Source organism: Parambassis ranga, chromosome 2 (assembly GCF_900634625.1).
Source record: "Parambassis ranga chromosome 2, fParRan2.1, whole genome shotgun sequence".
NCBI lineage: Eukaryota > Metazoa > Chordata > Actinopteri > Ambassidae > Parambassis > Parambassis ranga.
In genome coordinates, this window is record NC_041023.1 from 17,617,925 (window position 1) to 17,637,189 (window position 19,265).

Sequence of the window (19,265 nt, forward strand, 5' to 3'; positions counted from 1 at the left end):
AGACTTTCTAAAAAAAATTCTAACGTAAATATATTATTGTCCTTTCCCCAGGGTCATTTCAAAATTCATACTTGGCAGTTAATCTTATTCTTTGATAGCAGAGCCTGTTCACTTACAGTCGCACATCAAATTACACAAGAGCAGTCTAAACAGTTAAATAAAACTCATTTTACTGTACTGTAGTCTAAAATGATTTAACCCCCTGTACAGAATTCCTCATAAGGGCACACATTTGTATATCAGGTGTGATCTCAAGCACAGCTGATGTAGACAATGAAGCCCTTGATTGGTTGCATCAGGTGTGCTTGAGACACATCAAATACCAAGACTGTTGACGGTGATGTTTGATTACATGTTAGAAATATGTCAAATATGAGAATTGACTTATTGCCACCAGAGTTCTGGTGAGACAGGTGGTCAAAAATCTTGAACTGACTGCAAACGACCTGCAACAAGACCTGGTGGCAGCAGACACTGAGGTTTCAGTTTCCACAGTAAGGCACATATTAAACACTGAGGGGCTCCGTGCCTGAACTCCATGATGTCCACAACTACTGATCAAAAAGCACAAGAGAAGTCGGCTCCAGTTTGCTGGAGACCTCATGCAGATCGGTCTGAAAGAGTGAAAATGAAAGTTAATAATGTGTTCTCTAAAAGGACAGGAATAGGAAACTAATACATGTTAAATTGATTAGTTTATTATTTATATTAAATAAATTTATTTTTTGAAAGAGCCTTTCAAAACAGTTACACATTACTTTAAAGAACATCAAACAGGAAGAGTACATGACAGTGCATGTGGTGTACAACAGGTTGCCAAGTGATGCAACCTTGCAGTGGCATTGCAGTTGACAAAAGTTGACAGTTAACAAAGAATCAAACTGCCTGCCTAATATCTTTCAAAATAAGTGTTGGCATTAAGCAATTTTTCAATTTCAAATAAATAAATTTTGTGGAATTGGTGATAGAAGCAGAAATGCAAATAATAAACAGTGGACATAACAGTCAGAGTAAATCATTGTTTTATTAAATTTATTGATAAAACAAAACACTAACGAAGTATAAAAAATGCAGAAAATCTAAATTGTATTTTTGACAAAAACCACGTATATTAATATATCATATATTAAGTTTGCATAAAGCATCTTAAAGTTTTAGGTTACACAATGATACTGTATCATAGGCATAGCTACCATTATATCAGATTGCTTGTGAAAAAGTCCACTTGATTCATATGAGAATAACCTCACCGCTGAATCCACTCCACGTTTTCCTGGTTACCACAGCGCTACAATACCGTTACTATAATAACGGAGCTAATAAAGCCAGTGGCTTTCTTCGAGCGAGCGTAACACAGTGCAAAGAGAACCGTCAGTGCTGGTCGAAGCTGGAGGAGGTAACGTCAGTGTCATCCCACGTCCAATTCATGCTAAAGCCTTACTGTTTTGTCACATGGCCCCAGGTGACGTTAACGCCTGCTCGTATTCTTATCAGCAAGAATAAATTAAATGTAATGGACCGTCAGGACACAGTGGTGCATTATATGAACAGGGACACACTGTAATCTGTTAGTGTAGTGCCACCAGTATGGTTGACAAAACTGTTGTTTCACTTGGAATTAGTTTCTATATGTCACTGTTTCTTAAAATCAATGAGTTTTTGTTGAATCTGTCTCTGAAATAGTCATTGAGTTAAGCGTTTACTTCTGTAGGTAAAATAGGTGTTTAACAACCTGTTAAAATCCGCAGGAAATTGCAATTACTTCATATTATTATATTTCACAATATACTATTATACTTTTTTTTCACCACAGAAGACCCCCCCCCACCCCCCACACATTTTTAATGCTTCCTACGCCCCTGTACTGTATATTAATATTGGCAACCTTCTTGCTAGTTGCGGAAAAGCACTTTTATTTTGAAGACGCAATCACTTCCGGTATACGTCTCGCTCGTGAGACTTTACGAGATCAACTGTTGCATCAGTGTCAACTAAACGGTGTATGGTTTCTACCAGCATTTACAAGGAAGTCATTTAAAAAAAACACACACGGTAAGATTTGGTACGATTTTTAATGCTAATTGTTAACACTTAGCTCGGACTAAAAGTCTTTGTTATTCTGTTTACATAATATTTAAGGCGCAGTGGTTATAATTGGGTTTTGGATAAAAAAAAAATCTCTTTTTTTTTAATCATCATTGGTTTTAACATGTGCGTAACTGCAGAATAGAGTTTGGTTCGTACTACAATTTCGTGCTAATATCTACTAAAAATCGGCATGAATTTCCAAACTCCATCTTAGTTCGGAGACAAGAGACTTATCCTTACATTACTTCATTGACGTTGCCAACCTGCGACCGCATCGGCGAGGACCACCATCGTGAACCGGAGGATGCTGGTGTTAAGTCAAATTTGACTCAAGCACTTTTTTAACGTTGTAAAAAACGACACAGGTTTGTGCCGAATTGAACAATATAGTGTAATGACGCGTGAGAGATGTTTAACCACGCTGTTACTTATTATCTGTCCGTTGTGGCTAATCACATTTTTTAATTCTTAGTATATTTAAATGGACCTCGGCTGTAGAAGCATCCATACCGCATTAGCATTCTTTCGCTACTTATAATGAATCGGTGGACGCCTGGTTTGAATTGTAACATGGTTAAATATTTTCACCTTACACGCTTTAGTACAGCGGGCTAGAGGCAAATTTTTTTCTGCTCCATGCTGCACCTGGTGCGTTCAGGGGGACTCGGAAATTACTAGTTCCGGGGTTACTACAGAGCAGAGTATGTAAAACTGATGTAAGCCTGTTTCAACATTACAGTTAAAATATCAACAGCCATTGTTTTTTGTCTGTTTGCTATGGCCCACAGTGGTGACTATAACACTTTTATAATGGCATTTCAACATTATGATATTATTTAGTAAATAGTAATAATTTAGTTAGTGAAAACTAGTATTTGATACTAATCAGATCTGCTTGTTTTCTTTTCTTTTCTGTCCATCCTTCATAGTTGGGAAATGTGTGGTATCTGGGCTTTGTTCGGCAGCGATGACTGCCTGTCGGTTCAGTGCATGAGCGCCATGAAGATTGCTCACAGGGGGCCAGATGCTTTCCGCTTTGAGAACGTCAACGGCTTCACCAACTGTTGCTTCGGCTTCCACCGACTTGCCATTGTGGACCAGCTGCATGGCATGCAGCCACTGCGCATCAAGAAGTTTCCCTTCTTGTGGCTCTGCTACAACGGAGAGATTTACAACCATTACGTGGTGAGACAACTATGTGTGATGTTCTGGACAATTTAACAATATTTCTGTTGATGCTTCTTTGCAGACTAAGGATCACATGATTTGATCTGGTTAGTCTTTTCAAGAAAGACCATGCAAACACAATGTCATTTAAGGCTATTAACATTTGTTTTACTGAAGATACTTGAAGAACGATACAGGAATTTTCTACCCTAAAATATAATTTGGCTAAACTTATGTATTACCACATCATTTAACATCAATATAAATACAGCCAGGGTTCATATATTTTATTTCATCATAAAAGAGTCATTCATATACTAGAGGCATAGTCTACATAGCCCAAGAAGGTTGCTCCAACAGCTGTTAAATTGAGATGTGCACTCAGATGTGCACTCAGTTTATGAAGTCTTTGATCTACTGTACAAGGTACACAACCATCACTGGCATGCAATGCATCCTGGGATATGAGAATCTTTTATTATCACAAGCGCATTTGAAAATAGCTTCTTAATGTCACATCAGTTTTCAAATGCATCCTTTGAAGCTAATATTAACACAAATAACCTGGCTTCTCTCATGTTCACAGTGAAGTACGGTGGTAGATTGTGGACGTATGACTAACTTTAAATATGCCACTCTAGCCTCCACAAGGACCACTCAGTCACTTGCAGGTGTACATAAGCATCATTAGTCTCTCTGTGTTGTTGAAGACTCTCAGTCATCCAGGTCATATTCATTCAGAAGGTTGAAGCAGGGCATCTGGACTTGCTTCAAACAGTCAGACACAGTCAGTCAGACCAACACAGGTAAGTATGGAGACATTTAGTGCTATTGTTTTGTGAGTTTCACACAGACCCACCCACTGAGGTCCTCCACCACATATAAACCATGTTTCCCCACCAAACACTTAGAACTGATGAAGCTGCATGGATGAGCAGCCAAACCTCTCTAAGAAAACTCCAGTGATGCCTTTCTTCAACCTTCAGAACATTAGTCTTTTGAACTTACTCAGACACTCTCACAAGGGTTATTAGGACAAATGCATGTACGCACAGATAACTTGCACATGCAAGATTTGCTTGTGGCACATCTGTCAGTTGTGCAACCGGTCTCATAGCCCACAAACACATCATGTGCTTTGGCAACATAAGTAGAAAACCACTGACAAGTTAGTTCTGATGATTCTCCAACCATTCATGTTTATTAACGCAAACAATTTAAGCATAATACATTATTTTATTCATGTACAAAAAACTCTTAATAGCTTGTGTTAATAAAAAGTCAATAGTACCAAGTCTGTTTATTTTATTGAACTTAATATGAGTAGTTTACACTCTGCAAGATTTTTTTTAAAACTAATCAAAGAGTTGACTTACACAACTGCTACACTGTTACTCAAAACGTCATTGTTACTACTCAGTTCATGTGAGGAAACTGAACTATTTGAGGTGAATTAACACAATATAAATACATGCACAAACAGAGCACTCTTTCTCTATTTATCACGTGCAGAAAAGAGGGAAAATAGGAGAGTGATGATCCTGTGGAATCGACTGTAAAGCTGCGTAGATAACAAAAAAAACAAAGGACTGTATAACTATCAATTTTGAACAATGACTTTAACTTTTTAGGTTATTTACTCACTTGACCCTTACTTTCAGGAAATCAGAGGCTTCCATTGACACTATTTTATAACCCTTAAATGCACATGCAGTGTAACCACACGACACGTTCAGCACAGAAGTCATCTCAGAAACAAGAGGCTGACTACACTCTCTGTGTACATTTTCCACTACGGAAGACACACCGTAATGAAACATAACCCTGTCTTTGTTTCTTTCAGCTGCAGAAGCAGTTTGACTTTGATTGCCAGACTAAGATGGACGGTGAGATTTTGCTGCATCTGTACAACCGCTTCGGCATCAAGAAGATGGCTTCTCTCCTGGATGGCGTCTTTGCTTTCATCCTGTTGGACACAGCCAACAGGAAAGTCCATCTGGGAAGAGATACGTATGGTGTTCGGCCTTTGTTTAAATTCCTTACGGATGATGGAATGCTTGCAGTTTGTTCAGAGGCCAAAGGTAAAAGTGGATATTTCACAATCCTGCTTTTTGAATGTGGCTCTTTATAATCTTAACTCTTTCTCTGTCTGTTCACAGGCCTGATGGACATTAGCCATGGAATGGCATCTCCGGCCAACATTTTCCCCTTTCTCCCTGGACACATTGAGGTGTTTGATTTGAAGCCAAATGGTAAAGTTCAGTCTATTCAGATGGAGCAGTTTCACTGCTGCACACAAGAGCCCGCTCATGCCATCTATGACACTGTGGAGAGAGTACCTACAAGTAAGAAACACTTTTCTTTTCAATAAATTAGAATGCTGTAAAAATGCCATTTGTTTTATTAGTTCGATTCCAAAAGTAAAACTAATATATTATACTGATTCAGTACACACAGTGTGTGTAGTGAAATATTTCAGGCATTTAGTTCTTTTGATTGCGATGATTATGGATTAAAGTAAAAAAAAAAAAAACAGTAAAAAAAAAATGTTGATGAAGATTCTCAGTCATCCAGGTCATCATACGTAGAGAAGATTGAAGCAAGGCGTCTGGACTTGTAGAGTTTTCTAGAAGACGTTTCACTGCTCATCCAAGCAGCTTCAACAGTTCTAACTGTTTGGTGGGGAAACATGGTTTATATGTGGTTACAGACCTCAGTGGGTGGGTCTGGGTAAAACATTAAATAAACAATAGCACTAAATGTTTCCATAATTACCTGTGATGTTCTGGCTGACTGGGCCAGGTGAGTCTAACGACTGGCTAACGACTATGAAACTGCCGGAGGGGGACTGATTGACAGCCCTTTGTTCTTGCTGTGAGTATGTGCAAACTTCCTGGGAATGGATGGAATCACTGCATTGTATGTGGTAGAAAGATGATGTCTGAGGCCACCACCTCTGTTAAGGGAAGGTTTTTCAGCAGACAAAGGAAGATGCACAGTGGTGCTCAACACACAGGACTACCACTCCAAAGTGACAGATCTCCTCAGCGACACAGCCACATATGAGACACTGAAGAGGGACTCCACCGGAAACTACAAGAAGAAACTAGTCAGCTACCTACAAAAACTGGAGAAGGACCAAATCATCAACCGAAAAAAGCTCTACTTTCGACTGTATCCTGGGGAAGCCACTCCACGCCTGTATGGACTCCCCAAGATACACAAGGAAGGAGTCCCCCTCAGACCCATCGTCAGCAGCACAAACTCAGTCACATACAATGTGGCTAAGCACTTGGCTGAACTCCTGACACCACTGGTAGGTGACACACCACATCACATCCACAACTCTCAGGACTTTGTAAACAAGGTGGACAACAAGAGATAAAGGCTATAGTGTCTTAACTGGGCTGAAGAGAAGATGATCTGGACTGGTCCAAAGTTCAGAGTCATGGTAGGGCTGGAGCCTATCCCAGCTATCTACAAGCAATTCATGCAAAAAGAACTCCAACCAAATATTGAGTGCACATACTTCAAAATGAATATAACTTTCAAAATGCCTTTTTTTGTTATTGGAGATACTGATTTTGAATCTTCACAATCAAAAGAAAGAACTTCTTGAAATATTTCACTCACTGTGTGTACTGAGTCTGTATAATACAGGAGTTTCACTATTTAAATTAAAGTTTTCCCAACTTCCAACCATTACTTGGAAGTTATTGAAGTTGATTGAAAGAGCAGTTTTGCACATTATTTTCAAAAGGAGAATGTCCCCTTTAGGTTTCGATGAGGAAACAGTGAAGAGCAACATCAGAGCACTCTTTGAGAACGCTGTGAGGAAACGTCTCATGGCTCACAGGAGAATCGGATGTCTTCTGTCAGGTAACTTCTGGCAATGAATAATGTCAACATCATTTCATCAGTTATGTTCATTTATAATGTTTGATGTTCAGGTGGTCTCGACTCAAGTTTAGTCGCCGCTACACTGGTGAAACTGGGGAAAGAGGAGAAGCTTCAGTACCCCATCCAGACCTTTTCAATCGGGTCAGATGACAGTCCAGACATCCTCGCAGCTCGCAAGGTCAGACAGCCCTTTGTGGCAAAGCTGAAGAGAGTATGGATGATGTTTTAAAAACTTTTTTTTTTTTTTATAGATGGCAGCTTACATTGGCAGCGAACACCATGAAGTGAACTTCACGGCAGAAGAAGGCATCCAAGCTGTGGAGGAAGTCATCTTCCACCTAGAGACCTATGACATCACCACTATCCGCGCATCCGTCGGTGAGAACAAAACGAAGGACAAATCTCTTTGCATGCTTGAATCCATTATTCCAAGATCTCACTGAGAATAGAAAGAATGTTAGCAATGTGCTATGCTAGCACAGCGTTTTGTTATTGTAATTGTACGCATTAGGCATGAAATTGTTATCCGGTGTTTAGCTGACAGATGTGCTCAGTGATGTGACAAATATGTGTCTGAGTGAGTATGCTGCATCACCACATTCCTTTTCCTCCTGGCTGGTTCCTTTGAACTTTAGTTGAGATCAGTAAAAACATCAAAAAGGGGTCAGAAGAGCGGCACAATACATCTGTGTGTGTGTGTTTTTTACTGTGTGTGATTGTGTCTTTCGCTGCAGGGATGTACTTAATTTCTAAGTACATAAAGGAAAAGACAGACAGTGTGGTGATCTTCTCCGGAGAAGGCTCTGATGAGCTGACTCAGGGATACATTTACTTCCACAAGGCAAGTCCTCCAGTATTCTGCAGCTGTTTGAAGTTTGAGAGAGATTCTTATGATAATAGAACAGTTATTATTAGTTCAATAAACATCATTAGGCAGATACAACCATTTTTTCAACATGCAAAAACAAAAAAAGCAATGAAATGCAACAAATGAAGCCAAGTCAGGCATTGATAAAACTAAAGGTCAGAACAGGAAGTAGTTTGTTGTTAGAGTTTCTATTGTAAAAAGAGTGCAAAAGATAAGCTGCTGACCCCCAGTGGACAGAGTTGTTCATTAATGCATTTTTTTATGGATACTCAATTACATTCTGCACTGCCGGGACTACATTAAAAGCTATTTTAAAAACCAAACTGTGTTCCTCCTCCAGGCTCCTACACCCAAAGCAGCAGCAGAAGACAGCGTCCGTTTGCTGAAGGAACTCTACATGTTTGACAATCTCCGAGCCGATCGAACCACTGCCGCACACGGGTGATCCCCTTTTCACCGCACGCACAACCCACATCGTAAACATAAACCAGCAAACGATCTTTAGTCTCTTGTTTTTAACTTATATTCAAGTAACCTCTGCCATAATGGACGAAGATTGAGCAAAAGCTTTTAGGATTGCTTGTTGTTTTGCAGTCTTGATGAAACAATTTAATCTGACCACAATAAAGAGCAACAACAAGGCAAAGAGCATCAACATTTAAATTAAAAATGCACGGTAATTTGAGCTGATTGCTACTGGTTAAACCTTAATGCGTCTCTAAGAAGCAAAGGCAATTAAAGGCATCAAAACAATTAGGGTAATACTGATTATGATGTTAATAAATGGCTGACAAAGAATCAATGGATACATTACTGCTGTATTTGGTATGCTCATACGCCAGGACTATTTGATGAATGCTTTTTATTTTGCAGTCTGGAGCTCAGAGTGCCTTTCCTGGACCACAGATTCACAGCGTACTACCTTTCCCTGCCCGAGGAGATGAGGATTCCTAAGGTCAGTCCATCTGTGCAGTTCAAACCATTAGTGAGGCAGTGCAGTGTGTTAACAGCACCATGTGTGTCCCTGTGAAAACAGCACGGAGTGGAAAAACACCTTCTGAGGGACTCCTTCAAAGGTCTCAACTTGATCCCCGAAGAGATCCTGTGGAGGCGCAAAGAAGCCTTCAGTGATGGTGTGATGTCTTTGAAGAAGTCCTGGTACACCTGCCTGCAGGAGCACCTGGAGTCTATGGTAGGTCTTAACACAGGTGCAAGCTCATTGTCACCTCCCTAATATGAGTATAACGGGTAGCTAAGTGAAGTCTGCACCACAGTTTCAGGCTTACTTACTTTCTAATCTTCTCGACACAGGACACTCTCAATGCTAACATATATTGTATTATAATAATCACACACATTTCACACTACTTAATGCCCATACATATCAGCTGTAACCTTCTACTGACCTCATCTCCATTAGCATTGTATGTGTGAGAGCTTTGTTTAATTAGTTGTCATGGCAACAATACCTGTAGCATCCTCTCAGAGGGAGGCATTTAACTGAGATTTTTGGGGTCTGTGCACTTACCAATTGACTGCTACCTGAACCCAGACTGTCACTATGAACAGGTAAAGTGCACTGAAGCAGTCCGTAGACCTCCATTGTTGGCATGGATATAACCGTTAACCCAATAATGTCTCATGATGTTATGAATAAACCAAAACAATAAAGAACATCCAGGCTAAAAAGTCATCCCAGTTGAATTATGGGTAAGACTGGTAAAGGGTACACATCACATGATCCTTATGAACAGATAGTATTTTCATTTAAAGGATCATTTGTTCAATTTCACACACAGATGCAGAAAAGATAACCTGGCCTTGAGGATGGCTTTACTTTCTCCTCCTACATAGACTGTGTTGGATGTTTTGTTAAGTAAAACACACTCATCACTTGATTCTTGACCCCAAACCTAAACTTAAAAGGAGTGCATAAGTCGTTTTTTTTCTAATGGACTATAATTTTGTAGGATTTAAATTACAGTTCACTCTAAAACAGGTCACTTAAATGACTCACATACACTCTCAGACTGAATTGAAGTCACTGACCAGGCTTGTTAGTATTAAATGTACCCTCTCTCTCTTATATATAAATAGGAGATAAGTGTTTGTTGAGGGGAAATTAAAGTGTCGGCATGTAACAGAGAAAATGTGGATGCACATGTTTGTACTGTTTGCTGATGCTAATTAGAATACGCAGCCATTGCAGTAATATTGCTGCTTTCATGTAACTCTGTTCTGAACAAAAGCAACAACTGACATTTAAAGGAAATCGGATGAAAGAAGGACATGTTAACCATACATCAGCTGCATTTCTAAATTCAACATTTATAAAATAATGGAAAGTAGTGGAGATTGGAGATAATATTGTGTGTTTGTAATATGGATGCATTATGTAGCACCGGTGTGTTGAAACAGCACAGAGGGCAGCGAAACCCGTTAGTGACCTCATCTCCATCAGCTGTGTCTGTGGGCTTTGTCAATTAGTTGTCATGGCGACGGGACTTGCAACCTCTCAGACATGGCATGGATTTGGGGGTCTGAAAACTTCCCAACTGACTGCTACCTGAAACACATTTTGCCACACAAGCTGTGTGGTATTTTTGTGCTCTTAGAGTTCAATTTGACCGAGGACCCAAACACAGACAACTAAGGCTAAGAGTGTTCAACAAAAAGCCATTTTAAATTATTAAAAAAATTGAAAAAAACAAAAAACAAAAAAACAAACAAAAGCCTGAAGAACAGCCAAGCTACACACAAATTGATACAAACCAAACAGAACAAACCACAACACAGTGTAAATCCACAGGGAGTGGGTGACAAGGCACAGGTGGAAACAATTAGGGCGGGGCATGTGATCATTGTGGAGGGAAAGAAGGAGGAAGTAACGCAGACAAAGACACATAAGGAAACTAGACTTTCAAAATAAAACAGGAAACTAAAGACATGCCCGACAAATAAAACCATGACCCAACTAGGAAAAACAGGACAGACTTGTGACCAGAGCCTGAAAAATGGGACCTAGGTATTTGACCTGCTCTGTGCGTTCTCTCAGGTCAATGATGACCAGATGGGAAAGGCTCACAAGACGTTCCCTCACAACCCGCCGCGCACCAAAGAGGCCTACTACTACAGGCAGGCGTTTGAGAAGCAGTACCCAGGCCGAGCCGAGTGGATCTCCCATTACTGGATGCCCCGCTGGATCAACGCCACCGACCCATCAGCCAGGACCCTGTCCATCTACAAACCTGAAAAGGATCAGTGACGGACAGTATGTTAGCCTGTTCTACAAGTATCATGTTTTTTTCTTCTTCTTCTTTTTTAAAATACTGTACTCACAGGTTTATAAACAGAAGCTATAAGCAGAGATGGAATATAGATTTTCTTTGTTAGCTTGTAGTGTGAGGTTGTGTCATCCAGACAGGCTGCCATGTTACTGCAGTAACCCAGAAGAGTCAAACCAAAAATGTTAAATAGCAGGAGTGTACACCAGAAGATGCCACTAAATCCACCATTCAAGTTGATATCATGGTAGCATTTTTCCCTTGTTTTTTGTAAGGCATGCAGACTTTTGTGACCATTTGAAAGCGGCACATGTGTGCCAGCTGCAACCTTTAATCTGCTTTCCATGTCCTTGAAGGACTCTTTATAAGCTTCATCTCCTCTCTATCCACTCACACAAGTCAAAAACACAGAGCCAAAAAAAAGCAAAGGAATGTCTGTTCTATCTGATGCTCATAAGGACAGAAAACCTGAAAGCTCTGTCTTTGACAGTTGACACCCTGGAGAGGCAAAATAACAAGACGTTGAAGTATCCTGATGATCGACTTCAGGCTTTGTTTGTAAATAATAATGCATTCAGGGATTCCTTTTTACCTTATTGTCAGTTAATTTGTGGATCCAGATCCACAACAGTTTACTGCACTTCATACCACGTGGCCTCAAGAGCCACAGCTGGAGGCTCCAATGTGATGATGCATGAAGTGGTAGCATATTAGCATTGCTGCTCGGGGACCCACACTGTGGCCAAAACTCATTCAGATATTATTGGTTTATAGCCAACTCTGATGATGAAGTGCAAATGAACACTTAACAGATGTACTCATAACTTTAGTTTCTTATGTGTTTGCTTTATATCTTCAGAGATCATATACTGTCTCTAAACTTGAAAATCCATACTGAATAGCTCCTAAATCCTCAGCTCTATATCTTTAAGCCAAATGTGTATTTGAGGAGCTTTGGCATAGTTGTTTCCCATTTGAAAATCTGATGCTCCAGTTTGTTGACTGCTAAATTATGCAGTTTGTGCAAAGGACATCTTAACGGTTTGTCATAGGTGAGTCATGTCTTTTACACATATTTTCTCGCTGACTGGATATGCAACAAGTTCATCATGAATGTGTGGCTTTCTCTCATCTTACCATAATTGTCTAACTGATTTACTGCCTAAAATAAAATCCACCTCCTGTCTCCTTTGCGCAAGTACCTCTGTCTGACCACTAGAGTCCGCCCTATCCCTGACCGTTAAGCGAACAGCAGCAAGGAATTCACCAATTTGCAAAAGTGAAGTTCAACCAGTAAAGAAAATAATTTTAATATTTTTGTTAGATCACTAAAACACACAGGAATCCTGTCACTTGAAAGCCAGAATGAGACACTGTCCCAAGTGTGTTTTGTATTTATAGAACAATCAGTGGCAATTAAACAGTTAACGAGGCACTATGCAGTGACTTTGGCAGTGCAATTTTCAGCATACCCCTGGGTACAGCCTTTTGCATTGACGGATTCAACAACAAAAACAACACCGAGTCTTTGTGGCAATGGTGGAGAAATGCTCACAGGAACATAGATAAACAAACCTTCCTTCTCACCTCACCTCACCTCGCCTCACCTCACCTCTGTCTAAACCCTCTGCTGGGACAAATGAAACAGGCACAGGTACAGCACTGCTACATCACTACAACATGGAAACAGAATCTTTTATTTGACTAACAGCTATACACAGTTGGGAGAAAACAAAACCAGCATCGGGTTACTTCCCTTCCCTCCCTTTCCCCCCTCCCTCCCTCCCGCCGGTGAGGAATGGCTAGATGTGAAGCAGGCAGGTGGCGGCGTTTTAGCGGCGCTCGTCGTACGTCTGTATTGTGTTCCACTCGTAGGACTCTGCAGAGAGAATCACACATGTGTTAACACACCTTCTTATGCAAAAATGATATCCAAAATATGATGAATTTCTACTTCTAGTTGAACGTACCTGGCTCCTCTTGGCTCCTCTTGCCCATCAGTCCAACAAATGAGTTGACTTTATGTCCTTCGGACGAAAGATAGTTACAATTTAGACAAAAGATCCCGAATACAGTTAGAGTTATGCTACACATTTTCACACTTTTATCAAGTTACATACACAATGCATGCATAATATGAAGTATATATATTAGGCCCCTATATAAAATATATGGACATATGAAGAGAAAACACATGTGCATATATTAACAAACCCTGTTAAAAATTAGACTAACTATACATGCACACACACACGTATATATGTATATTATATATGTATATATATGTGTATAGAGTAGACATAAGTGTTTAGAGTTTAGGCATCGTGCCATACTGTCTATGTATGTATCTATAAAATTAAAGTTAAAATTCAAAAGCTTTAACTCCTCCTACAACATAAAGATGTTCTCATGACTTTAACTTGCCAAATTTAATCTATTTTACGTAAAAATATATTGTCACTGTATATGTACATGTACAAATGTTACTATTGGTTTCACATATATGTTATAAAGCTTACATTTCATATATCCAGGCACCCTGTGTATCAATATAGGAAACATAGATGACAATATTGACTATTATAGGGGAGTATAGTAGATTTCCATATGGGGTGGTTGCGATGCCTCAACACCAAGCCCTGTCTGCTTCATAACTCTGCTTTCTACTGATTTTGCCTGCAGGCTCTGAGGCTCTGAAGTGTTAACACCGTCTACTAAATCATAAAAAAGAAAAAAAAATCTGACAAAGTCAGAAAAAATAAACCCTCAAAAGTTTTATTTTTTTCTGCTTTCTGACTTCTGACACTTCACTTTGTGTATTATATTGTAATACCACCTGTTTTGCCACACACCCAAACTGAACTGCGGGGATGTAAATGTGACGGACAGCTGCATCACAGCTTGTCAATCAGGGTAATGGATTGTAATATGACCCAGGAGGATTGGACTTGGAAGTGATCTCAAATGAAACCTCCCCTGAGGGGAAAGATATCTTACAATAATATGTACTATACAAACACAGCCTCAGTTATAATAACCATTTCATTCATAGTGCGCTTTATTTACAAGATAGTGGGAAAGAAGTGGCAGTAGGTGAAGGGTGACATGCATCACTTTTCTATCCATCACAAGCGTAAACAATCCAATTTAACTCTCACATGTCCTTGGGGCATTGATTCCCCCCTCCCTTCTCACTAATGATGAGTGACTTATACTCATGCCTGCATCAGAGGCATGAATTAGATGTATACTTATGCATGCTGCTCTGTGTCGCATCACATGAGCGGGTGACTAATTTCCAAACAGTAACAGGGAAAATCCCCTCCTCCTCTTCCTCCTCATCCTTGTTCTCCTCCTCCTCCTTTTTTGTGCTGTTTATCTTGTCCCTCTTTAATGCACAAACACACGCACACACAGAGAGACGTCTGCGGCGGACCACCCTCCGTCAAATGAATGAGCTCAGAAGAACAGAGGGAGGGGGAAAAGAAAAAGCTTTGGACGTACTGTAATCTGTCAATTAATTAAAGCCACAGAAAAGAAACGTTTGCTCTGTCCTTTGCCCACACAATTTCTCCCAAACCACAGATGGAAAAATTCAATTAGTAAAACTGTGGGCGAAATAAAAGACGTCGATGTCTCATTGCTTAAAATCCACCTGCATAGTGCAATTTCCGGGAACATTTTAAGGACCTTGAGTTTATTTAAATCAAACACATCCTCCTCAACATCATCATCAACCTCCTCATCTTCTAGTAAAAACCTACAAGTTCTTCTTCACAAATACACTTCCAGGCTTCGTGATGAAGCTTTGTTTGTTAACTCATTATAAACCTGACTCACGGCAGCGTGGCCGGACCTGTCACTGACATCACATACCCTGCATTTACTTTTGAAATTTTGAGCTTTGGCAGTTGTTCTGCCTATTTCTGTTGTGTCATTGCTAAAATCAATGCTAAAATCCTGTACAGTGCTGTTTTCTGAAACCATTTAAGAACCTTGACTCTGTTAAAACCAAATAAATGACTAATGAACACGCCATCCTTCTAGAGGTGACACTTGTGCATTAGCCTTATATTGAAAATGATGCATATAAGAAATACACCTCTGGTCTTCATGATGAAGCTTTGTTTAGTCATTAATTTTAATTCTGGGTGTTCCTGTTATCTCATTGCTATAATCAATGTTAAAACCCAGATAAATACAGTTTTATTGAGCCATTTTAGGAGCAATGACTCTGTTTAAACTTGACTAGACTTGACTCCGTCACAGAGGTTTTCGGTTTATACCTGCCTATTCGGTTAAACATACATGGTTTTGGTTTCAGTACTGGAGACAAAAAAAATCTGAAGACACCTTACTGGAGAGGTGACACTCATACATTTGCCTAATTTGCCACTACCTTATTATCACCACCAGTCTACTGTACTTACTTTTGCGGGTGATCTGTGCATTTGCTGTGGGAGGAAAAAACACAAATGGACACATGAGGAAACAGAGTTCATAACATAAAAGCAAAGAGAAGCTGCACAAGTGTTGAGATTGGACTCTCACCCATTGAACGCTTTCCCATCAGACCGATGAACTGATGCGGCCGCGGCTTTCTTGTCATCCTCAGGAGGATTTCTCTGAACGGGTTGTTGGACAGCCAGCCGTCCTAAAATAAAAAAAAATGGCAGAAAGAAAAATAATGTTACATTAAATCCTGTAATTACTGAATTTAGAACTTTCTCTTGTTCTATTTCCATCTCAGGATATATATCTACAATATGCATTAGTCTGACTGGGACCTGAGGGGGCCACTAATGTCCCAGCATACTTGAGTTGTAATGATTTATTGTAGGCTCATTCATTTGCAGAATGGCTCCAGCCTATTTCTACTGCTTAGGTTTGGCACTTCTCCAGCTCACAATGTCAAACACAAGGGGGACGTGGCTTTCATGTCAATGGAGCTTCAGGCTTCAGCTACAGTTGATAGTGCACTTAAGGCTTTTATTTAATTTCTGAGCACTGTCTCCATCTTCATCCATCTGCTTTGCTCTGCAGATGCCTGCAAATGTGCCGCGTCTAAATGCTGGCACTGATTTGGAAAAAAAATATAACATGAGTGATTAAATGTTGTAAAATGAAAAAAAAAGTAATCAACTATATTTATTGGGTGTATGTTGATATAAGGCTGATTTACTTCAGGAAATTAACGTCTCCAGGCTATATTAAAACACTCATTTCCTTTCTTACTTTACAGCACTGTTCCAGGATAATGCCTCAGATAGTGTTATTAATAATTTAAATGATAAAATAATCTTTACCTGAATTTGATTACTGCTTGCCCAGTAGTCAGTGTCCTCTTTTGGTTCGTTTTCCTCGCCAAAAACTTGAGCGACGGCGAAAAAAAAAGCCATTAAAACTGGCAAAAGCAGAAACTTCATGATGCTTTTATCTCTTCTTCTTCTTCTAAGCTATAAATATATATATATATAGTCTTACAAGAAACAACCCTTCTCAAGACAGTAAACGAGGTGCGTCTGCGGCTTTTCGCTGTGCGTGCGCTGCGTCTTTTTCTCTCTCTCTCTCTCTCCCCTCACTGCTTAACAGCTAGTTAGTCCATAGCGCGTATACTGCGTGCGTCAGGCGCCACCGTCTCCAAAAAAGCTCTCCGTGCGCTCTCAGCCTCTTGCAAGCCGTCCTCCGGGGTCCACAGAGAGAGCCTCGCATGCGCTCCTATATATAACAGGGGCTGGAGCGATGTTGCTCGGTAACGCCATTACAGTAGTGTGATTACTTCACGTACACAATAAGTAATAGTTACAGTCTGGGCGCTTTTGTCATCGTCAGCTGTAAACTGCGTGAGTCACCGGACACCTTTTGTGGTCTGATTTAATCTTAAAGGCATTTATTATGACATCATTCATTGATACTTTTTTTAGCGCTATATGATGAATGGGTCTTATAACTGCTGGTAAATGAAATGGAGGATTAATGTTTTTGCTTATTAAATTAAATTTAAGATTAATTCTAGCTCATATTGCTTTACTTTAACATTGTATTTATTATTTTTTCTTTTCTTTGACAGGTAAAAACATTGGAAACAAATGTAGAAAGAGAAAAATGCGCAATGATCTCCTCCAGCACCGGGAATCGAACCTGCGACCTTTAAGTACAGCTTTCCTTAGAGTAATTACGCTCACGCCGGCCAACTTGCATGACGCACTTGGGCTTACGTAGTTTAACTCCATTAAAGTCTGTAGGCGCACAGATGTTTCACATGTTTGAGCGTCATATGAAGTGATGCCAAAGTCTTCACTTCGGGGGGTGCGGGTTCAAGTCCAGCTTGCGCCCTCTGTGCAAAATAATTCAAAACTATTGACTAAATTTTGTTTGTTTTTATATTGACTTTAGCAACAGCTTACACACGTACGCAGTGCCCTATATATTATTTTTCTCTGACAATCGAAAATATATGCACAGCTCTCATATCAAAGCCCAGATGAAGCGGAGAAGGACGTGTGACCTGGAGGTGCCACTGATTATCATTAGAAAAGCTGTTTTTTTTTAAGTGGGGCATTCAGGATGAATAGAAGGGACTAAGTTCAGTGTCCACGCACCTGAAAGAGTGTGTGATTTGCTCAAGTGCCTTTATTCCATTAACAACATGTCCATTTTATTTACCCATGTGTTATTTGGCAAATGCAAATGTTTCCCCTCTGTCTGTCTGCACATTAAAAACACATTTTTCTCAGGTTGTAGGAAAACTAAAATATATTCAGTACCTATATATCTATGGTCGCACAGCCACTCCGGAGTGAAATCTAATCATCCACACAACAGTAACAGCTCATCCAATTAACAGACGGGAGGGGGAGGTGAGGAGAGAGAAAGGAGAGAGAGAGAGAGGTGATGGAGGATCAAGAAAGAAAATGTAGGAGGTTAGAGGGAGCATTGAAGTTAGATGTGCAGAGATGGTTCACAGCTGCCTGGATCAGCTGATACTAGGTCACTGTAGCTGCTCTGCAAAGACACAAATTCTCTGATATGCAAGAATATATTAGAGCATGGCGACTCTGCAAATGAATTGAAGCAACAGGGTGTCAGGAGTTAATGAATGAGAAAATCGCTCATGTAAACTAAATTACTAAACTAAATATTCTATTTACATTCAGAGCTGTTCAAATACAATCTCTTTTTTTTTCCTGCAACACTTGCCATGCAGTTGTGTTAACATAAGACATTGTCAAATGAGGAATGGAGGTTATTCATTTCACTGTAATTACACCATCTGGCAATTCATATGCTAATAATCGATTGATGCTACAATGCTCCATACTCTGTGAGTCACAAACAAACTCCGCACAGATCAAAGATGCTGTGATCGTTTTACATGGTTCCGCCATGTGTTTATTTTCTCTGCAGGTAAGTCACGCTTGTCAGATATTGATCTCTCTCTCTCTCTCTCTCTCTCTCAATGGAGAGCTCATGTTGTCCAGGCCTGATGGCGGCCATAGATGTGATGGAGGCATCAAAGGACCCCAACCTGAAGGACCTAACTTCTTCTTAGAATGAGCCAAATGAGCTTTTACACCACTGTTTCCATTTTAAATAAAAAACTTTAACGGAACCTGTCGTCTTTAGGCTTCTGAATAGGACAGACACCTTCTCACCCACTCACTCCCTACTTCCTACTTTATTTCAGTGTGAGCTAATCAGGAAAATACTTCTGGACCATCTTCTTCTTTTGGTTGTTCCTATCAGAGGTTGCCAAGGCGAATCATCTGTTTCCACCTAACTCTATCCTCTGCATCATCTTCTATCACACAACTAACTTCACATCCACACATCTACTCTTTGACCTTCCTCTTCACTTCTTGCCTGGCAGCTCGTCACACTTAAACTCACACATGTATTCTGTCTTACAGTGACTGACTTTCATTGCCCTTCTTTCTACCTTCTCTGTACTCTCCATA

General features: G+C 39.9%; 2 protein-coding genes across 4 annotated transcripts; one reads left to right on the top strand and one right to left on the bottom strand.

Annotated features, from left to right (window-relative positions):
• Positions 1–1,959: 1,959 nt before the first annotated feature.
• Positions 1,960–18,884, top strand: asns (asparagine synthetase). Of its 3 annotated transcripts, XM_028399324.1 has the most exons (13): positions 1,960–2,052; positions 3,018–3,273; positions 5,099–5,336; positions 5,415–5,600; positions 7,033–7,134; positions 7,206–7,333; positions 7,407–7,533; positions 7,890–7,996; positions 8,364–8,464; positions 8,897–8,978; positions 9,060–9,215; positions 11,079–11,294; positions 18,773–18,884. In XM_028399324.1, exons 2-12 carry the CDS (start codon positions 3,025–3,027, stop codon positions 11,286–11,288), a joined length of 1,686 nt encoding a protein of 561 aa, XP_028255125.1. In that variant the 5' UTR covers positions 1,960–2,052; positions 3,018–3,024; the 3' UTR covers positions 11,289–11,294; positions 18,773–18,884. The 3 variants fall into 3 exon arrangements, with proteins under 3 accessions (XP_028255125.1, XP_028255124.1, XP_028255126.1); XM_028399323.1 differs by lacking the exon at positions 18,773–18,884 and having other exon boundaries at positions 11,079–12,495; XM_028399325.1 differs by lacking the exon at positions 18,773–18,884 and having other exon boundaries at positions 1,976–2,062; positions 11,079–12,495.
• On the bottom strand, positions 13,109–17,054 carry tac1 (tachykinin precursor 1). The gene is made up of 5 exons (XM_028399326.1): positions 16,614–17,054; positions 15,859–15,961; positions 15,738–15,761; positions 13,278–13,334; positions 13,109–13,186 (listed from the first exon to the last, which is right to left on the bottom strand). The coding sequence occupies exons 1-5, from the start codon at positions 16,731–16,733 to the stop codon at positions 13,140–13,142; spliced, it is 351 nt and encodes a 116-aa protein (XP_028255127.1). The 5' UTR covers positions 16,734–17,054; the 3' UTR covers positions 13,109–13,139.
• Positions 18,885–19,265: the final 381 nt, after the last annotated feature.